The sequence below is a fragment of the Bombus fervidus genome, chromosome 7, assembly GCF_041682495.2.
Source record: "Bombus fervidus isolate BK054 chromosome 7, iyBomFerv1, whole genome shotgun sequence".
Classification (NCBI taxonomy): Eukaryota; Metazoa; Arthropoda; class Insecta; order Hymenoptera; family Apidae; genus Bombus; species Bombus fervidus.
Genome location: NC_091523.1, coordinates 5307873 through 5331328, shown reverse-complemented (window position 1 = coordinate 5331328; position 23456 = coordinate 5307873). Strand labels below are relative to the sequence as shown.

The window sequence follows — 23456 nt, the reverse complement described above, 5'->3', positions numbered from 1 at the left end:
TTATTGATGATCATAGCACCTTGTCTTTGCTTTTAACTTTACCAATTTTCGCGTTGGAATTACATACATATACTGTAAAATTCCATCTATTTGAACTTGTCGCAGGACAAGTAGTTCATGTATACATATGAGCTTACTAATTCTCCCTACTATTTACGATTTGTCGTTCATATAATAGTAGCTCACGTTCGGATGAATGAATTTAAACATCAGACATTTATTTAATAGAGCACTAAAACTTTTTAGTTAAATAAACGGAGCTATAAAATATGGAACTTCGTGGTTCGCATTCATCAAAAAGAAATACAATTTAAAAGCGATAAATTTAAAGGCATGTTGAAAAAGAATGATCTTAACACGTTTAAATGTTTAGATTATTAAATTAAAAATATAATATATTTAAATCTATACAACATACGATATTATTATATCAATAAATATAAAGGACAGTGGAAGTAAATTGAAGGAGAAAAAAATTATTCGGAAACATTAAGATAGTATATTTGTCTAGAATATCTGTTGTAAATTATACTCTTTTAACATCATTTATTATTTATTCAACTTTGACAAGGAATTCGATAATTCCAATGTTGGAAATGTGAAACCATTAAGAATTATTTTATTTCTGTTCAAAGAATCTCTCGTTTTATAGTCACGAGTACTGCACGAACTAAGTAGATATAACACTTAAACATTTAACTAGATTAACAATGCTTTGTTCGTAGCGCAGTTCGTTCGAGATGCGCCAAAAATATCTAAGTACAAGCATTTAGAAGATTGTATATCTTATATTAACATTCGACGTAAACATACGAATAATCTATAGAACGTATTTCCTAATAATAACATATATTCTCTTATTCGACAATTTTGAAACAATTTCGTTTTCATAAAATTATAAATTTCTAAAATATGCACGTGCTATACAAATATTTATATAGTGTATTTATGTGTTGTATATACAGAGTATTTCATAAGATATGATATATTTAGCATGTGACATTCGTGTTTTAATGAATAAACCAATCATTACTGTTTTCGATAGACTATTGAATGTTAATTTTTAAATAAAGATACTTAAAAAATAGATACATTAACTTTCTTACTGTTAGTATTTTCCCTAACATATTTGTGTTCAATACCATAAAAATTAGTTAAATTCTGATATAAAATGGCATTTATATCTTTGGTGTAAAATCACAAAAAAGACTGTATCAGGCAGTAATAGAATTAATATCGACTTTTGAAAGTTGATTCTTTCTAATGTATAAATAAAACGAGACAGACAAAGTAAATGGAAAACGGATTGTATTTCAATTTTGATTGCATTTTAAAAAATGTTTTGCACTAAATTTATAGCGAAATAAAAGTATTATTATCTAGCGTACAACATGCAAGAAAATGACAGTATTATAATTATTTAGATTCGTTAATGGACAATTTTTTATCTGCTGATTCCTAGAAAATTAATAATCAATAGTCGTATGAAAACATGACAAGCTTATTATTATTAATTTAAATTAGTATTCTGCAAATATGGTGTACACATGTATATGTATATGTATATCGTATGAAATACCTTATATATAAGAGTATTTCATAAGCTTTACATCTATTACTAAAAGAAAATCGGCAGTTTCAAATTCGTGCTCTGTAATTAAACTAAATCTTTGCACAAATTATTGAATATTAAACTAAAACCATGTTCATTTATACAATACATGAAAACGTAATTAATAATTTCATTGAATTTTCCGTTAGATATTGTTCGACAACTTACGAAACATCCTGCATATATTTATATACTATGTACAAACGCATTATTGAATTCATTACGGGTACTCTATTGCTGCGATCAACCTATTATGTGTATGTATATTAAATGTATATATTTTTCATATTTTCGTAACTGATATTCGACAGAAAAATCGACACTTATATCATTACCGATCACTGTTTGTTTTTTTCTTTTTTCATTAATTACTAATAAATTGTCTTTACTACATGATTTTATGCGCTTCGGGAAAAAATAACGTGTCTTGCTTTGTACTTTAATAAGTGGTAGACAATAGAATCATTGGTGTTTTGTTTTGAGAACTCTAAAAATGACCGATCGTTCAGTTGCTCGAGCATTCTGAGACGAAAAGAGCCTCCAATGCACCGGACATATACTGGTCCAGAACGTCTTTGTATTGTCAACTCCTTGCCACTTTTCCTCCGATATCTATAATATATCTTTTGGATATCTGAATATTTTCAATTAATATTCCATTATGAATAAATATCGTTAAATATTATATTAACAGGGAAAGATTCTGAATTAAAGCTTGTTTAAATTCATTAAACATTAACAATATAAAAATATGTGCACATGCCTCATAAATAATGACCAAGTGCAAGGAGTTGCAATTGTATTATGATATTCGAGAGATGAGTTCCCGACACTCTCGAAATTCTATTCATAAATATACGCGAATTTTGCAATTGCAATCGCGCAAAACGCACATGTACCCTATTGTTTTTTCGAACAAAATACAATCACACTCAGAGAATAAATATATTTATGTAGAAAAGAATATAAGTTCTTCATACATAACTGTGACATACTGTTTGAACGATTTTGCACTGATCCAGAATCGTATTCTAGTCAAACTGCATTTTTTCTTTGTAGTAAATATGATAACATGGAACATTTTTAGTTATTTTTATAAATACATTCCTCTCGAGATATTATATCTTTATGCACGTATATCTTTATATTTTTGTGCACGAAAATTCTGTATTTATTTACACAAGTGTTTTGAGTATCTTCATTACTTCATTGCAATTTCAATGGAATTCTTTCATCAAGAATTTGACTTGCTGGTGCTCATAATATAATGTTTTCATTAAACATACATTTTCTTTCGATTCAGTTACCGCTTCATTTTACCGCAACATAAAACAACAATCTCGTTATTCATTTTGTTATCTTAATCTCAAGTCTAAGTGGAACATAATTCCTATCAGAAAATAATATCATTCCTTCCACTAAATATTACCAAGAAATAAACTCATATAGTTGGACTTCTCTGATAAACTATTTATATAATCATTTTATTCTAATAGCATGGGATTATATTAAATTTGTTTAGAAACAGGGACAGATGATATAAAAATATTTAGTTGTAAAGGAATGAAAATATCCATGAATATTCAGTTATCGCCATGAAACTATGAAATATTATATATATTGATTAATTACAACAATTGTCTAATTACAAAAGTTTAAACAATTGTACTTTTAAAAATCGTTATTTATACAAAACATAACTCTGGCGTACTAAAAATCGATGATGGACTCATTGCGTAACATTTTTCTATATTATCACTATAATATAGAAACAATTAATCGTTGTATTAAACGTAAATTTAAAGATAATACAAAACCATCGAAATATGTCGCTAATAACAAAATAATTAGTATATCAACTAACAGATTGCGCTTGTTTCCATTCCAGTGGGTACATTAACATGAAGTGGACGGCATTGGATTAAACTGATTCGACATGTTGCAGCAATAACACGGAGCCAAAATATTTGCGTTTCTAAATTGAAAACATATGTATATCTTAGTATTATAAAGACGCATTATTTCAATATAGCTATTACTTAAGGCAATGCTGTTTTCCATTCACTAATAAAATGAAGGCATCATCATGTGCCGCTACTATGGTTCTCATGCAAGTTTCGAAATTAAACGTACCTCAATTGTCTTTGCAACTTTCGACCAACTTGTCCTTCTCGCCCATGTTTACCCCACTGTTTCTTAGGTTCACATATTAATCGCTAAGGTTGTAAATTGTTACTACTATTCGTATTTTCTCCTTGACCCACAGAATCCAATGAAACATCTCCTCTGCTATCTATACTGTGACTAAATTTACTACCTTTATTAATACTTTAAATTTTCTTAAAAAGTATTATATATTAAGATGCTTTTTTAAAACAATATACGACTGTATTATTATGATAAAATTATATTTCCCCAAGTAAATGTTTCGAAAGATGAAACGTATAAACAAATATTCTACACGAAAGCTGTAAAATATTAAGAGAAATGGATCATTGACTGACATTCATTGACTTATATCTTTTGCACAAGTCATTTTCAAGATATATCGACTTTCGAAGCTAACATGTTGTTAGCATTAGCGACATTTAAGGAGCAATATTTCCCAACAATACTCGACGACATGAAACGTAAGCAAATAAAAATTTATCGGCAACAATATTACAGATTATAAAAAATTCTTTCAAAGGAAAATAAACTTCTCCGAGCAAACGATTAAGCATTTTAACATTTATGTATTAAACTTATCAAGGACATTCACACACGAAATCGGTTCTTTTTAGGGTAACTATGATGTAAGTATAAAGTCCGATCGAGTAATCTTTCCGTTGTAAATATCAGAAATACATAATGCCAATTTTGAAAATTCTTATTTCGAAAATAACGTATGCAAATCACATGAGTAGGTAATATTTAGAGTGTAGAGTGCCGGCTTTCTGACCGAAGGTTGTAGATTTTATTTCTCTCAATTGCCACTGACAACTAATAAGCAACGTGTGATGTGGATCTTACAATACAGCATTGTAGACTAAAAATACAATGATGGAGTCCTATTAACTCCTTTCATGAACTCTAAGCACGGCGCGGGAGAAGCACCATGTATCCTCCTATTGGAAATCCCAAAGATTCTCCAGCGGCGTCAAGCCACTGTGTGAGGATTTTAGTCAATAAGAATCCGGCATTGAGTTGAATCTGAAGTTAACCTTCATAGTATTTTTTTCAGGATCATTGCAAGATAGAATAAATGTAAGTATGTTATACGTATATGTATATCCCTTTTCATATTTTACAACCTGTTTTAACATTATCCGTAGCACTTATATACATATATGTATCTTTCGATATATTTACTTGGGACAGCCTCTAATAATAATCAATCGTTATTGTTCACTTACTCTATGTGAATGTAAGAAGATCTACTCCGAGAAGTTTCGTCCATTTTTTCCGAAAAAGCGCTAGAACTTGCCCGATCTCCCCCATGAGTTAAAGATTTGGTTTTTTGTACGACTTCTGACTGATGACTATCGGTTCGTTTACATTTTTCATTCGAGATTTCATTGCTATTTAACGCTTCAGCTTCATCTACCGGTAAACACGTTTCCACCATGGCTTCCAGGCAATTAACAAATAACTGAGCGCTTTCGGCTGTACAATTGGACTACGACATACATCAATGTAAGCTTATAAATGCAACAATCAAAAAGATTACGTAGAACTTGAATTATTGGGTGATCTCAGGTAAAAAATTAAAAAAGCAAAGAAGTTGTTGTAGTACTTAAGTCACTATATCTCGTTAAGTACTATATTATTATCAATCTGTGTTCATAAAAGCTAGCTCGAACAGCAACAATCGGTAACGACATGACAGGTCGTGCTCATTATCACTTGCTGCGTATTACGGACAAACAAATTTATATTACTTTTTTACTTGTTTCTTTACGAAAAATTACCCCCTTTTCGGTTGCATTATTATCTCTGTCTCACCCTAGATGGGTACTTACATTTGTGTATGGCCCTGCAAATCTCCATAATCCACCAAAACCACAGCTTTGTAAGTAATGTAACTGCTGTTGACTTGTATCCTCGCATGCTATCATATTTTGTATAATTGCTTGTACAGAATTCAATATCCCTTGGTCATGGCAAAAGGATAATACATTGTTGATTTTTGCATCAAGCAAATTATGACTATAAACAGATTTAAATTCATTAAAAAAATATTAAGCATGCATTTATGAAATTCTGTAACATTAAATGTTCCAGTAAGCATATGCGTTATTTTAAATATCATTTCTTGCAAACCAAATTGTTCATGTTACTGTTTTTCATACTTATTTTATATTTCAACTAAGGCTAAGATACAGCTGTGAAACGAAAAAAAGTAGAAACAAATTAATAATAATAAATAATAATAATTTATTTGTACTCTAGGTACAGAGTCTATTGCATAGAGGTTGTTGCATTCTTATTCCTAATTTCTTACATTATATTAAATGAATTCTTACATTGGATTCTTGACAGAAACAAATTCATGAGACAAAACGAAATAATTATGAATAGCGTATCACATGTAGAAGTGTCCGTTCCAGATGCTGAAGATTTGAAGATTTGAGAATTATAGATATTTTTTCGTATCAATTACTCACTTATCTTCATAGTATTTAATTATAATTATCTAATAATTATATATAAATAATTATTAAATAATCATTTTAAACGAGCTCTCTCAACATAAATAGAAATTACTAAACATTTGTAATAGATCTCTTTTTCCGTTCAAAACTATCAGGTATTGTTCGATTTCGTTGGAATCCCTTCAATATACATTCCGAATTCCTTAATGTTATTTATTAACACAGGAACAAGTTTATATTATTTCTGTAAAACTCATTCCTATCTTTACGTAAATAATAAATTGTCTGAAGTCATGTGCCCTCATGTTTTGAATATTTACAAGAAACAGCGTAATAAACAGTTAAATGCATCTTTATTTTAAAATTATAAAAATCACGCTAACTTACTGTAACACTTAACAACTATTAATGTAATTGCTGTAGATGCTTTCAACGTATATATAATCTGTTAAAAATTTTGAAAGATAAAAACTTACATTACTGGGAAGACTTTTGGAAACACCACTGAGGCTTCCGCAAGATATTCATAAAGAATCCGTTGTTCGTTTTCATCGGTTGAATTTTTAACTAGAGTAACCAGAACAGTTAGAACCAAAGTTTGAGTTGAAAAATCTGTCAGTACTTCTGGATCAAGCAATATATTATTTTCGTTGCTCACGCTTACTCTGGCACTTCGATTCTGTATGAATTATAGAAATTTTACCATTTATACGTATCTTTTTATTTTACTTCGTACGTTCATTTCCTTAATTTTAGTACACATAACAAGAGTCAAGCTGTAGATATCTTTAAAACGATTGAAGCAGAAATGTCATAAGGCAAAATTAAATGATATATATGGATTCTTACTTTATGCAGTTTTATGTCAATGCACGTATAAATGAAAGTTACATGAAAGTTTAATTTTCTCACATTGAACTTATTTAAATTCAATTATGTCTTAAATTCAAAATGTCTTGAATTTCTTTCAGCTATTTATCGCTACTACTATAATGGGAATGTATTATATGTACATATGTTACGAAATCATACATATGTACATTCGTATTTGTTTAGATGTTAATAAATTTAAGAAAAGATGTTTATAAAGATTATATATATGATGAGTAAACAATACCTTTGGTTCAACTTCTTCATTCGACTTTGCTTCCTTCGCAGTTGGTACAGAAAAGGATCGCTGTGTTTTAAATAAAATCCGTCCAGTCTTGTTAATGACGCATACATCGTCATTATTGTACAAATTGATGGAGCATGATATGTATAAGGGACAAGTTACAATGTGTTTTCCAGGCAGACATAAGGTAGACATAGGCAAAAGCGAACATAGACATCGAAAGATTAAACACAGATTCATTCAAAAATATAAAACAATAAACAATATTACTTAATGTAAAATTGAATTTACACTTTTAAAATATCCTATAAAATATTTAAAACCTTAAATTTGATTGTATTTTATAATGCATGAATATTTTGTATCTACTAACTTTTAGACTATTAATATTGTTGTTATTTTGTTTACTTTCGAATAATTCGCAACATAAATTATAAATTTTCAAAACATCATCTTAGTATATTTTTAACTACTGTATCTGCTTATTTTTTAATTCTATTTCCACATTTCAAGTTTCATAAAATTAAGAAATTTAGATGTAGTAAATTATTGAACATAAATAGAAATAAATAGAAACAGAAATAGAAATTAATTACAAATATACAAATACATCAAGAGCTGCATATATATACTTATATGTAATTATGTACATATTTATTTTATTATGTACATACAAACATCTGTATGTAAGTATGTACATACTTATGAGATACATATTTTTGTGTGTGTGTGTGTGTGTGTGTGTGTGTGTGTGTGTGTGTGTGTGTGTGTGTGTTTAGATACACACCTTTAACAAAATTATATAATTCACTTACAGAATAATAATCTTTTCTTGTTTAACGAATAATCAATTTCTTGTCTTAAAATGTATAATATATAAGTAAATAGTAGTAAATTACAGCAAAAAACAATTCATTTATAGATAACTGTCATTGTAATATTTAAAACAAAAGTAATAAAATCAATCTACTGAAAAATAAACTTTCTTGCATGTTATTATCAGTATCCTGAACAAATTTTAAATAAAACATGGATACTGTAATATGTAATGCATTATAAAATAAATAATGCCTTTATAAATCATTTTTACATGTTTTATAAAATGTAATCGTACTTAACAAATAAAACATACCTGATGAGTTGAATATTGTTTCTGTTGTCTAGCTTGAGTGAGCGCAGATTGATCAAGAAGATCCCATGATTTTTGTCGGCGATTAGTAGGATTACTTGATGTTGCATTGGACGTATCCTGCATCATAATATTTAATTTATCACAACCACTTCGTCATTATTCTGATATTAAATGTTCGATACATACATACATTTATTTGAAATTTGAAAAAGCTAATGCCATTTTATGAAAAAGATTAGGATATTTCATATTTCTTGTGTAATTTTTTTCTAAAATGTTTGTAGACCTATGTTTATATAATATTCTTTTCTTATTTCTACTCATAAAATAAACTGTGAAGTTTGATCATTTAAAACTTAGATACCCTATATATTTCTATATATACAGAACAGACAAAACAAATTACGATGTGAAAATAACTTTAAAATTGTAATTAACAACAAACTATGTATAACTGCATTAAATTAACAAAATTCTTGTAAATTCTTTCCCAGGTCACTTTTTAAGCACGATCTAACAGTAGACAATATAACATTAATAATAAGCAAAAAAGATTAGAAAAGCAAATTTTCCAATTATCTTTAAATAACAAGATATCACTTCGTTATATGAGAAATATATAAACTGTTTTTCGTTATTTTACTTGAATTAAGTTCAAATACGTATTAGTAAAAGTAATTCCGATTAATACACAATTAAATGACATTAGACCATAAATAATGCATGTCTTAAATATTTTCTATTTAAAATTTAGAATATGGTTTTCATATGAAAAAAATTCTAAGAATAACTTACTGTACTGTGTGGAAGCAAAATATCAAGATAATCTGTGCTACCAGATTCTACAGTTTTGGTCACAGCATGTCTAATATGACATCTACTCCGCACTTCCTCAGATACAGATACTAACGCTAATTAGATATAAATATATAATAATTAGTAATTTCAATTCATAAATAGAAAATTTTACATGAACTTACCAGACAAGTATGCCACACTTTCTGGTGTGACTTCAAATTTGTCTCTTCTAAATGGTTTAGCAACAATACCTAACAGCATAGTCAATACTCTGGCTGTTCTTGTAACAGTGGTAGGTGTAGGATGCCTGTATCCTTTTAATAGATGACCAACCAAAGCAAAATGAAAATTTGATTTGAACGAAAGTCCCACAGCATTATCTAATTGTTTAAAGTGCCATTCTAAAGGTTCTCGTGTTGACATCATAACTTGCTTCAAGGTCTGAAATATTTATGCAATTTATAATAAAGATGAACACATAATATGATTATCTAATACAATACAGAAATCTTTACTTTGTCATCAAAAGTTCCTTGAGAATCCAAAGTGTGTAAATTTTGCTCGAGGAGTGCTAAACCACAGGCATATAAAGAAGCTTCATCTAATTGAAGAATTGATGTTGCTACCCAAAATAAATATCGATGTAAGGGAGATTCCTTGAAGATATGGAAATATATAAATATATATTGTAATAATATATATTATTAAATATAAATATAAATATATATATATATAGAGATTAGACATTAATATAAATAATTAATTTTAGATTAATTAAAATTCCAACAACTTCACTGTTGTAAAGTTATGAAATCATTATGTTAATGATACTTATTAGTAATTATTACTGAACTTTATGATAATAGAATAAACTTTAATTTGTATAATATAAATATAAGATTTAACTTTAACAATATATTAAAGGCACAATTTGCACTAACACCACGTTCCTTGAAATATATTGATACGTAGCAATAAAAAAATTAATTAATACGTAATTAATAAATAATGAATAATAAATTAATAATAAATAATAAACTAATACTTAACTTACAGATCTAAGCAAAGGTTGTAATCGAGTGAGGCACATAATGATCGCTTCCAACAAAGTGATATCGTTAAAACTCTCGAGTGCTTTTACTAATATCCTTAGTAACTGTTTCATATCTTGATCAGTTATGCTTTTACTAATACATCCGAAAACAATCAAAGCTCGAGGCTGAAGAGCGGGATTAAAGCAAAAAGCAAAATTCCTTGCTAAAGAAGTCCAAGTTTTTAACCAATCACAGTGTGGTATGTCCCGCATACAAGCTTCCATAATTTCAAGAAGAGCATCAGTAATAATTTCTAAACTGGTTAGTGAAAGTCTTTCTTTATCGTGTGTTCCTGTAACGCTACGCTCGTTGCTAAACCATTTTTCACTAGAATGTCTATAACTAGATCTAAATGCTGTACCCGCAGCAGATTTCACTTCGCTAATTCCAAAAAGTAAATAAAATTTTGGGAGAGAAAATTCATCTAAACTCATCCGTAATATTCGATAAGTATCTTCTGAAAAGGAAGGTGAACTACAGGTGCATAACGAATGAATACTATTAATGACCAAACCATGAGTGGAAGCACGCATACTCAGACTTCCGGAGCAAACTAGAAATGTCACTGTATGAAACAAATATGGTAGATGTTTTCCTACGTCCAAGCAGTTATTAAAAGATAGCATTAATAAATATCTTGCCAAAATAGCAATGTCATTCCATCTTGTATGTCGTTCTAATAACGGTGTTGGAGAAGTACAAGTTTTATCGACAACTCGACAAAGTCTTCCTATTACTTTCTTTGCCACTAATTGAACATTTCCAGAAGCCAAAGCTACGGCGGTATCTGCCATAATTTCAACTGTAGGAGAACCAAGTCCAAAACTGACACTACGTTGAATGAAATTATCCAAAACTGTATCTATTAAGTCGGGTAGTCTTCCGATTGTGCTCCATATTTTAGCTTGTATACTTGGATACATTTCCACTTCCTCAATAGTTAATGTAATTAATTTCTCTAAAATTTTTGTAACTTGTTTCTGACGTTTCCCTCCTTCGTCGTTTGGCTTGTAAAATCGTACAAGATTATTTAACCACGGAGTCATATATTCTAAACAAAGATGTTTTAACTCAATGCTTGACAATCTGAAACCTTGTATACATTCCTCTAAAAACTCCAGTGTAAGATGAGGATCATTTGCAGCCAAGGTTTCACTTAAATGTTTAATAAATATAGTATTATTTGATGGTATGCAAAGTCCAGATGTTTCCAAGAGTTGTCCTTCTATTTTTAAATCAAATGTAGCAGTTAAAGCACACAGTTGATTGTATGCCGCTGTTCGTAAATTTGGATCCGAGCTACCAAGATTCAATAACGCCATGTTTAATAATGTTCCAGGTACATCTTTAGGTCTTATCTTTGGATGAATAGATACAGATTCCGGCTGTGATAATTCCCATCGATTTCTTATATGAATTATAGCCTGTACGATACTATCACAGTCTTGATGAATAAGAGATAATGGGCCAGTTTCATTTGAAATAGTCAATGTAAATTGATTGTCATCTACTAAACAAACTTCTTCTATTTCAGATGCATAATAAACATCATTTAAGAGAACGGAATGCGACAATACTTTGCATTTCTCCGCCGAGGTAATTTGTATCGCTGTTGGTCCAACTTTTACGGATACCTTAGTATCCCTATGACAAATTTTTAAAACGCTGTTAAAAACCTTTAAATCTTCATCAAGAGATAAAGTAGCTCCAGGCAATTTTTGTTGATCGACATCGATCACATCATTTAAACGACCCGGTCCGTCTATGAAAACTACCTTTCTATTACCTTTTAACGGTGCCAAAATCCTATCATGAAACTTTATATATTCTCTCACCCAGCTATTACAATTATAAATATATGCGGCATGAATATTTTCATAGGCAACTTTAGGCAATACATAAAACCATTTTTGTAGGAATTCAGCTCTAAATCGATTGTCTGAACATGCGTGAGTGAAATCAACAACCAATTCAAATGGAGAATGGCAGAATGGTTTTAGGGTAAGAATAACATGGTATATTAGCAAATCACCATTCGTATCGCCAATTCTATAAAAAAAAATACAAACAAAATTACATTAGCACATAGTTATAAATCCAAATATACATACACAACCAAACATTTTTCATCAAGTTTCTCCTTATATGATTTTGTATAATATATAAATACTATATAAAAAAAATATATAATATATAAGGTAATAATTTAACGAAATAATAATTCTTAATGTCTAATAAAAAAAAGTCCTTATTAATCAAATTAATGCTCAAATTTGTAACATATACATTAACAAATTTATAAGGTACATACTTGTAACGTCTAGCAATATAATAAAACACTGGATACCCTTGTTTACTAGTTCCTGCTTGATAGAATATATTTAAATTCTTGATACTCTTAAATTCTTCATTTTCATGCATATTATGTTTTACCATAATTTCCTCAAAATTAGTTGAAGACATATCAATGTTTGACCATCGTGCGTAAGACGATGAAAAAAGTAAGCTATTAAATAAATACACTTAAATATACATATGAAAATTGCATAAATAGCATTCGTAACAATGATTTGTATAATAAAAGAAATGTATTTAATATTGTTACTTACTGTGAATCTATTGGTTTATGTTCTGGAGGACCAAGATAAGCCAATAGTGTAGCCATTTTATCAAAAGGTCTTCTACCTACTGCTTTATGGTCCCGACTGCTACTAAGATAATCGCCAATTCGCTCTTGATGATTCCAAAGCAATCTATGTAATGCTAGAACATTGGCATCCGACACAAACGACATCGGATGATTAGCTTGATCGACCGTTTCACAATCTGATGCTATCTGTATGAAAAATCTTCTTCCAATTTCGAAATGTGCACGTAAGAAGTCATTAAATGGTAACATGTGTTGTTCTTTGCTAAATTCTACATGGTTTGCGATATTTTGAAGAATTTTAGACATTAACATAAGACCTCTCTTAATGTGCGGAGGTACAGGCTTATTTACAATACCCATTTCTTGGGGTGATACAATAGCTGGATTAATAAATCGCAGAAATATTACAGTTCCAACAGCTCCAATATTATTTTGTGGACACTGTGGAAATCTTTTGCTGAGTACCTGATATAAACAATGACACATAGACCGCAATTGTGGTGGAAACCTGTGAAAATAGAATGAAATTAATATAATGTTAATTAATAGCTAAATTTCTTTAAGAAATGATTTATATTAATACTAACTATACAATTTCTAATAACTTACCGATCAGCTGATGATACTATAGCATCAAATACTTTTTGAGTTAATGCAATCAAATTACAACCATTCTTTTCTATATCTTCATTAGCATCTATTCTGGCGCTATCAACTTCAAAACCAGTAGTGGGGTCATCTAATAGAGGAGTAATTAAAGGTTCTAATAAATTTTGTAAATAACTGGCACCATAAATTTTAAAACAAAATGCCATAATTTTGCTTCCAAGACTGTTTCCACGAAATAATGTTTGCATACAATCAGAAACTTCAACTTCGCGATAAAACATATTCCATAAAAGAGAAGATAACAAGTGCTTAGCATCAAATAATGTCACAAAAACTCGTGCTAATTCGTCCATTTGATTCGTTGTTACTACATTAGCTAAGGCCATTGCGATAGGTAATTCTCCTTTGTCACTAATCATTGTAACAAGTTGAACCAATTGCTCAAACCTATCAGCTAATACTGTTTCTGCTAATGTATCAAATTCCGTTCCTTGTTGAAGAATTTTGGTGAGAACTTCCATAAATGCTGCTCGTGTTTGTAAATCTGGATTGTAACCCAAACCTACAAATATACAAATTTTTAAATTATAAAAAATTGCAAAAATCGGTAGAAAATTTAATATGATGTTTATATAACATTTTATATCAATAATACTAAGCCATCAATAAATATCAATAACATCAATAATATCAATGTCACGAGTAAATAAATTATAATTTTGCTCACTTAGAGAATGCATTAATCCACTATCAATATTTGCGCTGAGAAGATTACTCATTGCTTGTATAGTAGCGTTGCGTAAAGTAGATAATTTGCCACTACTTAAACATGGTTGTTGAGACACTATTTCTTTTTCTTCACCAGTTACTTCGTTGCAGTCGTTTAATAAATTCATGAAGAGAGTAAAATATTTTAAGAACAACTGAGATTTTGCTTCCATTAAATCACCGCGATCGGATTCTTCGGGTTGAAGAGGTAGGCCTCGTAGCAATGCTCCGACCGCTTCCATGCATGCTTGATCTAAATCTCTAAAAAATCAAATAAAACAAACATATTTGATATATACGTATAATTCATTATATTAGACAGAACTTAATATAATATTATAATAAGATTATACCAAATACTTGATATAAATTAATACAAATATTTAATTTCTTTAATAAACAATAAAACTGCATTTGCAATAAATTAAATACACTGAAAATATATGCATAGCTAATTTTTTAATATTAATTTTTAATTAATTATTTGATCATTTCTATATGTTTCAATAATATTGCTTTCTTACTCAACTATAAAGAATCAATAGGTATTTTATAAAAATCTTCACTGTACATGTGATAATATATAATTAAATAGTTATTAAATTAAGCAAAAAGGAGAATATTATTTAATATAAATATATTTCATAGAAAAAAGTCATCTATACCGTGTGTAAACAGTCAAGTCTCCACTAGTAGATGGAGTAATTTGATGAGTAGCACCCATCACCCAATCAGTTAAATATTCGACAAGTTTATTTCTAAATTTCATTTCCTGTCGGAATGCTAAGTCATCTCGTCTTTTCATCATTGCTTCAACCAGCAAACACAATTTTGTTTTGATAAGAATAGAATGTTTAGTCATATCCAAATGTCTAACATATCTGACAATTGCTAACATCATTCCTTCTATGCTAGTCATTCCAAGATATTCAGAAGGTTGATCTGTTTTAGAATCTAGGATATTTTTCATTATAAATATTATATGCTCAATGAATTGCGTATTACCTTCCATTACTATAACTTGTCCTTGTTGATTAAAAAATTTTTCGACTATGCTTTTAATCTGATCAAAAAGAATTGGATATAGTGCAGGACTCATTTCATGCCCAACCAATTCTTTTACATGTTTCTGAATTTGATTGCCAAATTTTTCATTGTTACAAATTAATAGGCGTAATAAATTATAAACAAATTGTGTACAATATTGCACTTCCTGACTTGGATTTGATAAACAAGGTGTGGGTTCTTGTTGTTTTGCACTCCTTTTTGGTTCTGAATTTGGTGGCATTCCTGACAATGATCTATTTGGAGAACGTTTCTGTAAACATACTCCACCCAAAGCACAAAGAAATCCTGTCATATTAGCCCACTCATTAATTTGTTCTTCTAATTCATGTTCTGAATTTTGGTGTGAAGCTCTTCGCTTCCCTGTACTTCGATGAAATGATTCTATCTGACTATCTTCTGTTTTAGATTTGGGATAAGTCACTAACTGCCGCGAAGTTATTTCCCAATTTCTAAATGTTTCTTCCCAAGCCTAACAAAAAGAAGGAAACTTTATGAGTATATTATATTTTTTCTCATTAAAGGAACATTAAATAAATAAATTTTGTAAAATTATCTATAATAACAAGTTACATTTACATCATGTTATATTATCTTTAAAGTAATCTAACTTGCATATTTTTCTTTGAAAAATAATTCTTAAATTAAAATATTACTATTATTAATATAATAATATATACAGTATATATGTATATATCCATTATTTATATTATATGTATATACATACAGGTTGTATGCCATTTACACAGTGTTCTATTTTCCTCAATAAGACCATAATTCTTTCTTGTAAAGCAGCACGTCCTAAAAAAGATATAATATGCTTGTGAAATGCACTAATGTTAATCACAAAACAATTATTCTACTATTGCATATAATAATTAGAATAGTAAAGAAAAATAAAACGATCTTAGTCCTGTATACATGTATGCGAATAATATTTTGAATTGCACTTACCATAATTATGATCACGATAGCATAGCTTACTTTCCCCGCTGGCTGTTATGGTAACAAGGTCTTTAATACTCTACTGCAGCCATATAAGGGTTATACTAATCAAAATACAAAGTGAATTCAAAAATTCATGAATGAATGTTTGAATTCAAGTAAAATCATTGTTAATAGGTACCCGAACCGAAACTAGTTTAAAGAAATATGCTATCTTATGTTAATCTCTCTATTTGAAGGTTTTTAGTAGAAGTACATATCGGTAGAATTATAATTTTATATAAAATATATTCATGTAGAAGTAAATAAAACATTATAAAGTAATTTAAAAAATAAAAATATTCCCTTTATATACAAGTATAATAAAACAAAATTAAGATTGTAATGTCATTTTACACTTATTTCTCGGTTCGAATTTCTACTTTAACTTTGGAATATATGGTATTTAATATGAAGGATAAATTGAAATAATATTTTGGACATTTAAACTCACCAGTGATTAACACAGTAGAAGCTTGTGCCAATTCAAGATATAAGTGATAGTTTGGAAGTAAACAAGTTACTGCTACTTCATCACTACCACAACGAATTTCTGCTTCTTCGCAAAGCAATGCAAAACAAGACATTGATACTAAAACTGCTTCCATATTTATACTCCACAAATACATGAAAAATACAACCTGAAAAATAAAAAACAATAAATTAAAAAACAAATATAACTATTAAAAAAAAAGTTCTGTAATATATTGTAAATCTAAACAAACCTCGAGTTTAATATGTGCTTGCTTACAAACAGCAATCTGGCTACCCACATTAGCATAATCCTTATTTTGTGCCAGAAAAGCATTTCTACAAATTAATATTTCTCTAAGCCATTTTAATATACAAGTATAATTAACGATTTGGTGCTGAATCAATTTTTGGGAAATTGAGAACAGAACTTGTGAACTAACATCCCAAAAGGTATTCATTGGTGCTTCTGGATTCCATGCTTTTATTTTATCTGGATGATGTAACACCAATAATGCTTCCATTGCTTCATAAGCAATGTCTGACATTGTTGGTTGATGAACTAGTGAAACTAAACCATTAATTAATTCTAAAGTTGAACTTTGAATTTCATGACCAGCTTTTCCCTGATTCTGTAAAATAAATAACACATATATATATAGATATATGTCTAAGGATCATTCTGCGAGTTAAAATTGGGATTTTTATATAAAGTATTTACATTCAACAATAACATAGGATCAGCATGAATAAGTTTCACCATCCATAAAAGTAAATTTCTATAACTTGATACTTCTTCTCCACGGTCTCTGTACTTATTTTGTTCTTTACCTTTAAGTGTTAAACTTTGAATCATTCGTAATGGTGTATGTGATATGCAACTCTGTGTGACTTTATTTAAAATATCAATAAACATATTTCTAAGTTCTGCACTACGAGAATACAGAAGATCTATTTGAGGCCACCATGGCAGTCTTGGTTGAGTTACGATTCTAAAATAAAAATTATTGATACCACATTAATATTATTAAAAAAATTACTTATTTCATTTAAAATAATGATAACAAAATTATTTTTCAGAATATTACAATTATAAGACAAAAATTTATCATCACATGAAGCTGCATGAAGCATATTTTTTTAGTTATAACATATATAATTTTATATTTGCAACAAAATATGATCATATAGATATATTCAATTATGAATGAACAAAAATATTTCTTTTCTTACTTGTATAATGAGCTAACCAAGACAAACTGGTACGTCGATGGATAATTCAGATTCAAGCAGACTTTAAGTACTTCGTTGTTATGAGGTTTAATGCGAAAGAAGCTAACAAAACAGTCTATCATTAGATCGATGTCTTGGGCAACATAGCTTTGACCACGAGAAAATACTTTCCCTGGATTAAAAAGTAAAGCCATCAAATCACTCATAACATGTCGAACAAGTATGAAGATAACATTATTTGAATCCAGATTGTTAATGTAAGTTGACGCTTTACAAAGTTTGATACAAGTAACTGCTGCAGCTTCTACTAGTTGCCTACTAGAACTACCATGCATTCCTAGGCCTTTTTTAATACTGTCAATAAATTGCTTTTTCTTCGAATGTCTTGATGAACAGAGAGTACTAAAATCGGCATTAACTATTTCCTCCAAAACTTTTGGTGAAAGTATTAGAAGCATAATTTGTAAAGGCCAGACAGCTGCAGCTCTTCCTTTTTTATTGTCTGCAAATGTATCAAGAATGTCAAATAGTTCTTCACATGCTTTTCCCAGATCTTCATTTGGTTCTTTTTGAAGTTCAGCAAATTCATAAGAATAAGTATCCATCCAATTCCATATTGCTTTTTCCAAAGAATTCATAAGAACTATGTGAGCTGACTTTTTAAGCTGTTTAAATTTTTGAATTGCTTCTGTAATAATAGTGACAGTATGAATAGTTATTTATATATATATATTCTACATAATCTGATAAAAAACATTTCATATATACAATAATATATACAAGTGTATATAATAAATGAATAACAAGTATGATAAACTACCATTTAAAAGTTTTGTTAACCTATATACATCCACGTTAATATGCTGAATTAATTCAATATCACTATAGTCAGCATTTTCATCGCCACATTTTGCCAATTCTTGAAGTCTGGATGATATTCTGTTAAATACAGCATTAAAGAAATTTAAACTTAGTGCAAACAAAACCTTGCTAGCTAAATTTTTTAAGTGAGCATTTTGTGGATTATCGTTTGGTATATCTAAAAATAATATTGTTATTTACGTTTTTAAATCTCATTATAAGTAATACCTGCACACAAACATTTATGTTAATAATACTGGAAACATAATTACCTATAAATTGACATATCTCTTTAAGCAAAAACTTTACATTCATAGCTTCGTCAAATTTAGCTGTATCTTTTGGTTGATTTGCAAGACACTTTTCCAAGGTATCCAAAATAATGGTAATAGATTCATAACACTGCCGATCTTGATCTGTACTATGAAATATACGTTGACCCCCAATAGATGGCACCATTTCATTAACATTCTGAAGTATTTTGGTAAGGCTGGATATTACAAGAGAGAAACGGTATCGAGAAATTTGTATTAGACATTTTTTGTTTCTTTCTTCGTTCATACGAGAATGGGTGGTCTGAGAGCAACTGTGACACGGCAACTATAAACAAAAAGTAAGAAATTTAGTATTAGATTTTAAATATATGACTGTATGTGAAATTATAGAAATTATCAATTTCTGTTTATAATAATTTGTTATTTATATATTTTTATTAATTAGAAATTAAATGTATCAGAAATATAATAAATTTATACACATATATCATTATATTACCCCTTATCTATTAATTTAAATGACATTACTAGTATAATATATGTACAAAATGTAAAATTCTAATTAGTAAATTTAATAATATTCATGAGTTCTAGATATAGAATACTAAAATATGAAATATTAACATAACTAAATAGTATATAAATCTCCCCTTTTTCTCTTTTCTTCATTTTCTCATGCATACATATGTACATATGTATTTATCTGATAAATCATAAAATTTATTATCATATAAAAAATATGTTTAAAAGATATTTTTTTACATTATTATCCAAACAAATAATCATTAGCAATGAATGATAAATAATTAATTGCCTTTATTATTTCTAATAAAATTGTACAAATACAGATGAAGTAAAATTGTATGTGATTACTAGTGGTACAAAAAATTTGTCGATATTTATCGATAGTATATCAAATGCAAAATACAAGTATGCCTGTACCTATATTAAAAGAACAAGATATTAAACAAGATATAGAAGAATTAGGCTTGTTACTATATTTTTATCTCCAGCAAGATAATGGTCTAGAGAATATTGCTGGAATTGTAATACATTTCTCATATTACATATTTCAGAGCCCAAATATTAATCCTATTGAGACTGAACTGGTATGAGATTAAATAATTGAGAAGTAAAGAAAAAAGGTATTACTAAAAAAAAATGATAAATTTTATTGATGTAAATATCTCAATAAAATTAATTCATAGTACATAACATGACTTGGAGGTATTATTGTCGCCAAAGATGATCTAAGCAACAATATTAATGTAAATAAAGTAATATTTAACAATAGTAAATAAGAATACATATGTACATATATCTATTCAAATATTTTTGTAGGCTGTATTTGAAATAAATACGCTATAAATTTTGTATATGTCGTTGAATCATTTTCTAATTTTACTGATAAAATTTTAAGACCTTTTTCTTGCTATACATATATGTGCATACATACCTTTATACATATACATATAATTATATTAAACACTGTTTAGTGAACATCATTCTGTTCACTATAACATAAATTTCACTTGTTAAAAGGTGCAAATATAAGTGTTGGCATACTTTTGCGAGCCAGTTAAAGTGCGTTGAAGTATACCATAGATTCAAATTCTTCAATAAGCCATGCGCGAAGTGAATGCAATTTTCATTCATGTATCCGTGACACGACGGATGCGATGTTATGTAGGGTATAGGTATAGAGGGGTTACGGGACGAAGAATGAAACTCTATAATCTATAGGGTATCCCTAACTCAATCTTAAACTTCTTTTGCATGAAATATTAAATTTCATTATGTAATAAATTGTTTGCATCATCTTCCTTGACGATGTCATAAATAATAAAATTACTCATGTAAACGGTATCCGTAAAATTACATCATATTTATAGAATATAATCTCTCAACTGGTCCAAAAAACTTAACCAGAGTTAGAAAAAAGAAATAAAATTAATCTCTATTTTGTAAATGTATTTTAGCTTATTAACTTCGAGTGATAGGAATGACCTGAATTTTCATTGTCATCGGATATTGATCCGAACAATTTTCTAAATATTCATGAAATAAAAAAATCAATTGTTTTAAAATTGCAAGTATAGATATACTTAATATAATATATATATATATATATATATATATATATATATATATATATATATATAGAGAGAGAGAGAGAGAGAGAGAGAGAGAGAGAGCATAGTTCTGCAATTTATTTATTTCGATAATAATAAAATAATAGTCTTAACAAATTATTGAAATAGTAGATGAATTTTAGAACACCCTATATGTATCTTAACTGAATGGTTGGAGAGAAAAGGGAGGAGGGGACGAAGGTCAAATCGTGGACTTCCCGGCGTGTAGAGGGAGGAGACCGCGAGAAAGCATCTTCCCATGAATGAACGAATCAACGAACAAATGAATGACAATGCATCAGAAAAATAACGATACCAATCATTAATTATTACTCTAATAACAGGGATAATAATAGCGATTGAAATTTCTATACTAGATGCCACTTTTTTTGCCGTGAAATCTGTGAGATTGATTTAGGGTCATTGCGTCATTTAAAATCTATTTTACATTTGTAGCAATTCCTAGAATACCTATGGAAAATGAGGTACAATCGCTACATTAGTAAAGTAGACGCTATCATTAAATAATATTTAAATACTGTGCAAAAAATATCTTTTACACTTTCCCCATTAATAAAGGAGAAAAAATTAAGGGAAACAAAACAAATACGAAAATACATGCACATAAAAATCATAAACAACACAATTTTTAACTGTTCCTTTCGAAATTCTACTTAAACAATTGTTGTCATGACCATCACCATCGGTGATCCGTAGAAACATTGAATTGTTCTATACATAAATACATACCTTGCCTGGTCACATCGTGTCACGTCGTACAGAATATGAAAAGAATTGAATTTTTCTAGTGAAGCAGATGATTGTTAGAGTGTTGAAAAATGATATTTAGAAAAAATTTACTGATGTAAAAATTGCCGATTCAATATTACTTGTGTCACTCTATGCCTTAATTTTTTCACTCGCCAATGAAAATTATGTTTCTTGCATTTGGTTACCAGCAATTGCTACACACAAATCGTGTCAAATTTACATGAGCAATTAGATTGACCGTTGACAGTTTTTCTAATAATCGTTCATTCAATAATTTCTCCTAATTTTAACTGCCAATTTTTCAATGAAAAAAAATGTTCATGAAAATGAGGAGCGACAAAAAGCAATAAAACTAATACTAATTTTTTCTAAATGAATAATCTTCTAATGAAGCGAGAAATAGGAAAGTAAAAGAAAAAAGAAAAAACTGAGAATAAGGACACCATACTGGAAGAGATTAAAAAAGAACACAAAAGTGGAAAGTAAATAGAGGAAGAGAGTGAGAAGCAATAAGAGAAAGCACCGGAAGAGGGTAGATAAGAAAGAGAGGGGCGTTGAAGGGGGGAGAGTGCACGAAGAGGGAAGACGAATAGAAGAAAAAAGGAAAGCTAAACAGATTCGTAGTTTGAGTCACAGCTGAGATGTACCTGTTCCTCGAAACGTGTGATCAGCAAATTCGCCCATTCTTCCGGCTTTTGTGTGCCCATCGCCGTCCGATGTTCAGTGACGAGCCGTCATCACGTACGACGATTTACCAGTTCGTTACGTGCATTCGACATCGGTACGTCGCCATTTACGAACGTCGACTGGCAAGGCAGGCAAGAGACGAGAGCACCGCAGCGACTTGCTCTTTCTCTCCCGTTGGGGAGGGGCGCGGCGCGCCATGCGCCATGACTGTGACAGAGTCAAAGAATTATAGTGGGGTCTGGGACGAAGATGCTCGTAGATAGAACCGATACTGGCCGGAGTCACCCGACGACACAACATTCTCTTCTAAGCAACCAATCGCGTCACGATCTTAGGGATGTATGACAAAATTTAAATACCCCGTTATTCAGATATATGAAATAACATATGTATGTATTTCTAAATTACTAACCGTTAATAGAGATGATTGTCCCAATAAGGTTATATTTGTATTTATAAATCTATTTTCTAATATATTAAAGATTGTAAAGTATTGTGTATTGATTTTTTAATTGAACTAAAATATTTTTTCTCTTTTACAATTTTAGTTTATGCTCACACTATTT

General features: G+C 29.2%; 1 protein-coding gene and 1 long non-coding RNA gene across 4 annotated transcripts; one reads left to right on the top strand and one right to left on the bottom strand.

Moving 5' to 3' along the window:
- Window positions 1-599: 599 nt before the first annotated feature.
- Window positions 600-22985, bottom strand: Nf1 (neurofibromin 1). Of its 3 annotated transcripts, none has more exons than XM_072007589.1 (25): window positions 22851-22985; window positions 19298-19625; window positions 18985-19203; window positions 18165-18852; window positions 17653-17923; window positions 17186-17563; window positions 16915-17101; window positions 16431-16472; window positions 16204-16277; window positions 15077-15948; window positions 14371-14672; window positions 13644-14205; window positions 12994-13542; window positions 12696-12890; window positions 10345-12433; window positions 9806-9946; window positions 9473-9731; window positions 9288-9403; window positions 8493-8609; window positions 7364-7450; window positions 6723-6925; window positions 5614-5800; window positions 5008-5270; window positions 3746-3916; window positions 600-3587 (listed from the first exon to the last, which is right to left on the bottom strand). In XM_072007589.1, exons 1-24 carry the CDS (start codon window positions 22908-22910, stop codon window positions 3829-3831), a joined length of 8277 nt encoding a protein of 2758 aa, XP_071863690.1. In that variant the 5' UTR covers window positions 22911-22985; the 3' UTR covers window positions 600-3587; window positions 3746-3828. The 3 variants fall into 3 exon arrangements, with proteins under 3 accessions (XP_071863690.1, XP_071863691.1, XP_071863692.1); XM_072007590.1 differs by having other exon boundaries at window positions 7364-7423; XM_072007591.1 differs by lacking the exons at window positions 600-3587; window positions 3746-3916 and adding an exon at window positions 3957-4640.
- On the top strand, window positions 19487-23383 carry LOC139989337 (uncharacterized). Its single transcript, XR_011800318.1, has 2 exons — window positions 19487-19599; window positions 22828-23383. It is a non-coding gene; the product is annotated as an uncharacterized lncRNA (long non-coding RNA).
- The last annotated feature ends 73 nt before the right edge of the window (window positions 23384-23456 follow it).

Coding starts and splice junctions, on each gene's coding strand:
- Nf1 (XM_072007589.1), bottom strand. CDS start 22,910: ATGGGCACACAAAAGCCGGAAGAATGGGCGAATTTGCTGATCACACGT. Junction 16,278..16,430: donor CTATCGTGATCATAATTATG/GTAAGTGCAATT, acceptor TATCTTTTTTAG/GACGTGCTGCTTTACAAGAA. Junction 8,610..9,287: donor TTTTGCTTCCACACAGTACA/GTAAGTTATTCT, acceptor ATTATGATGCAG/GATACGTCCAATGCAACATC.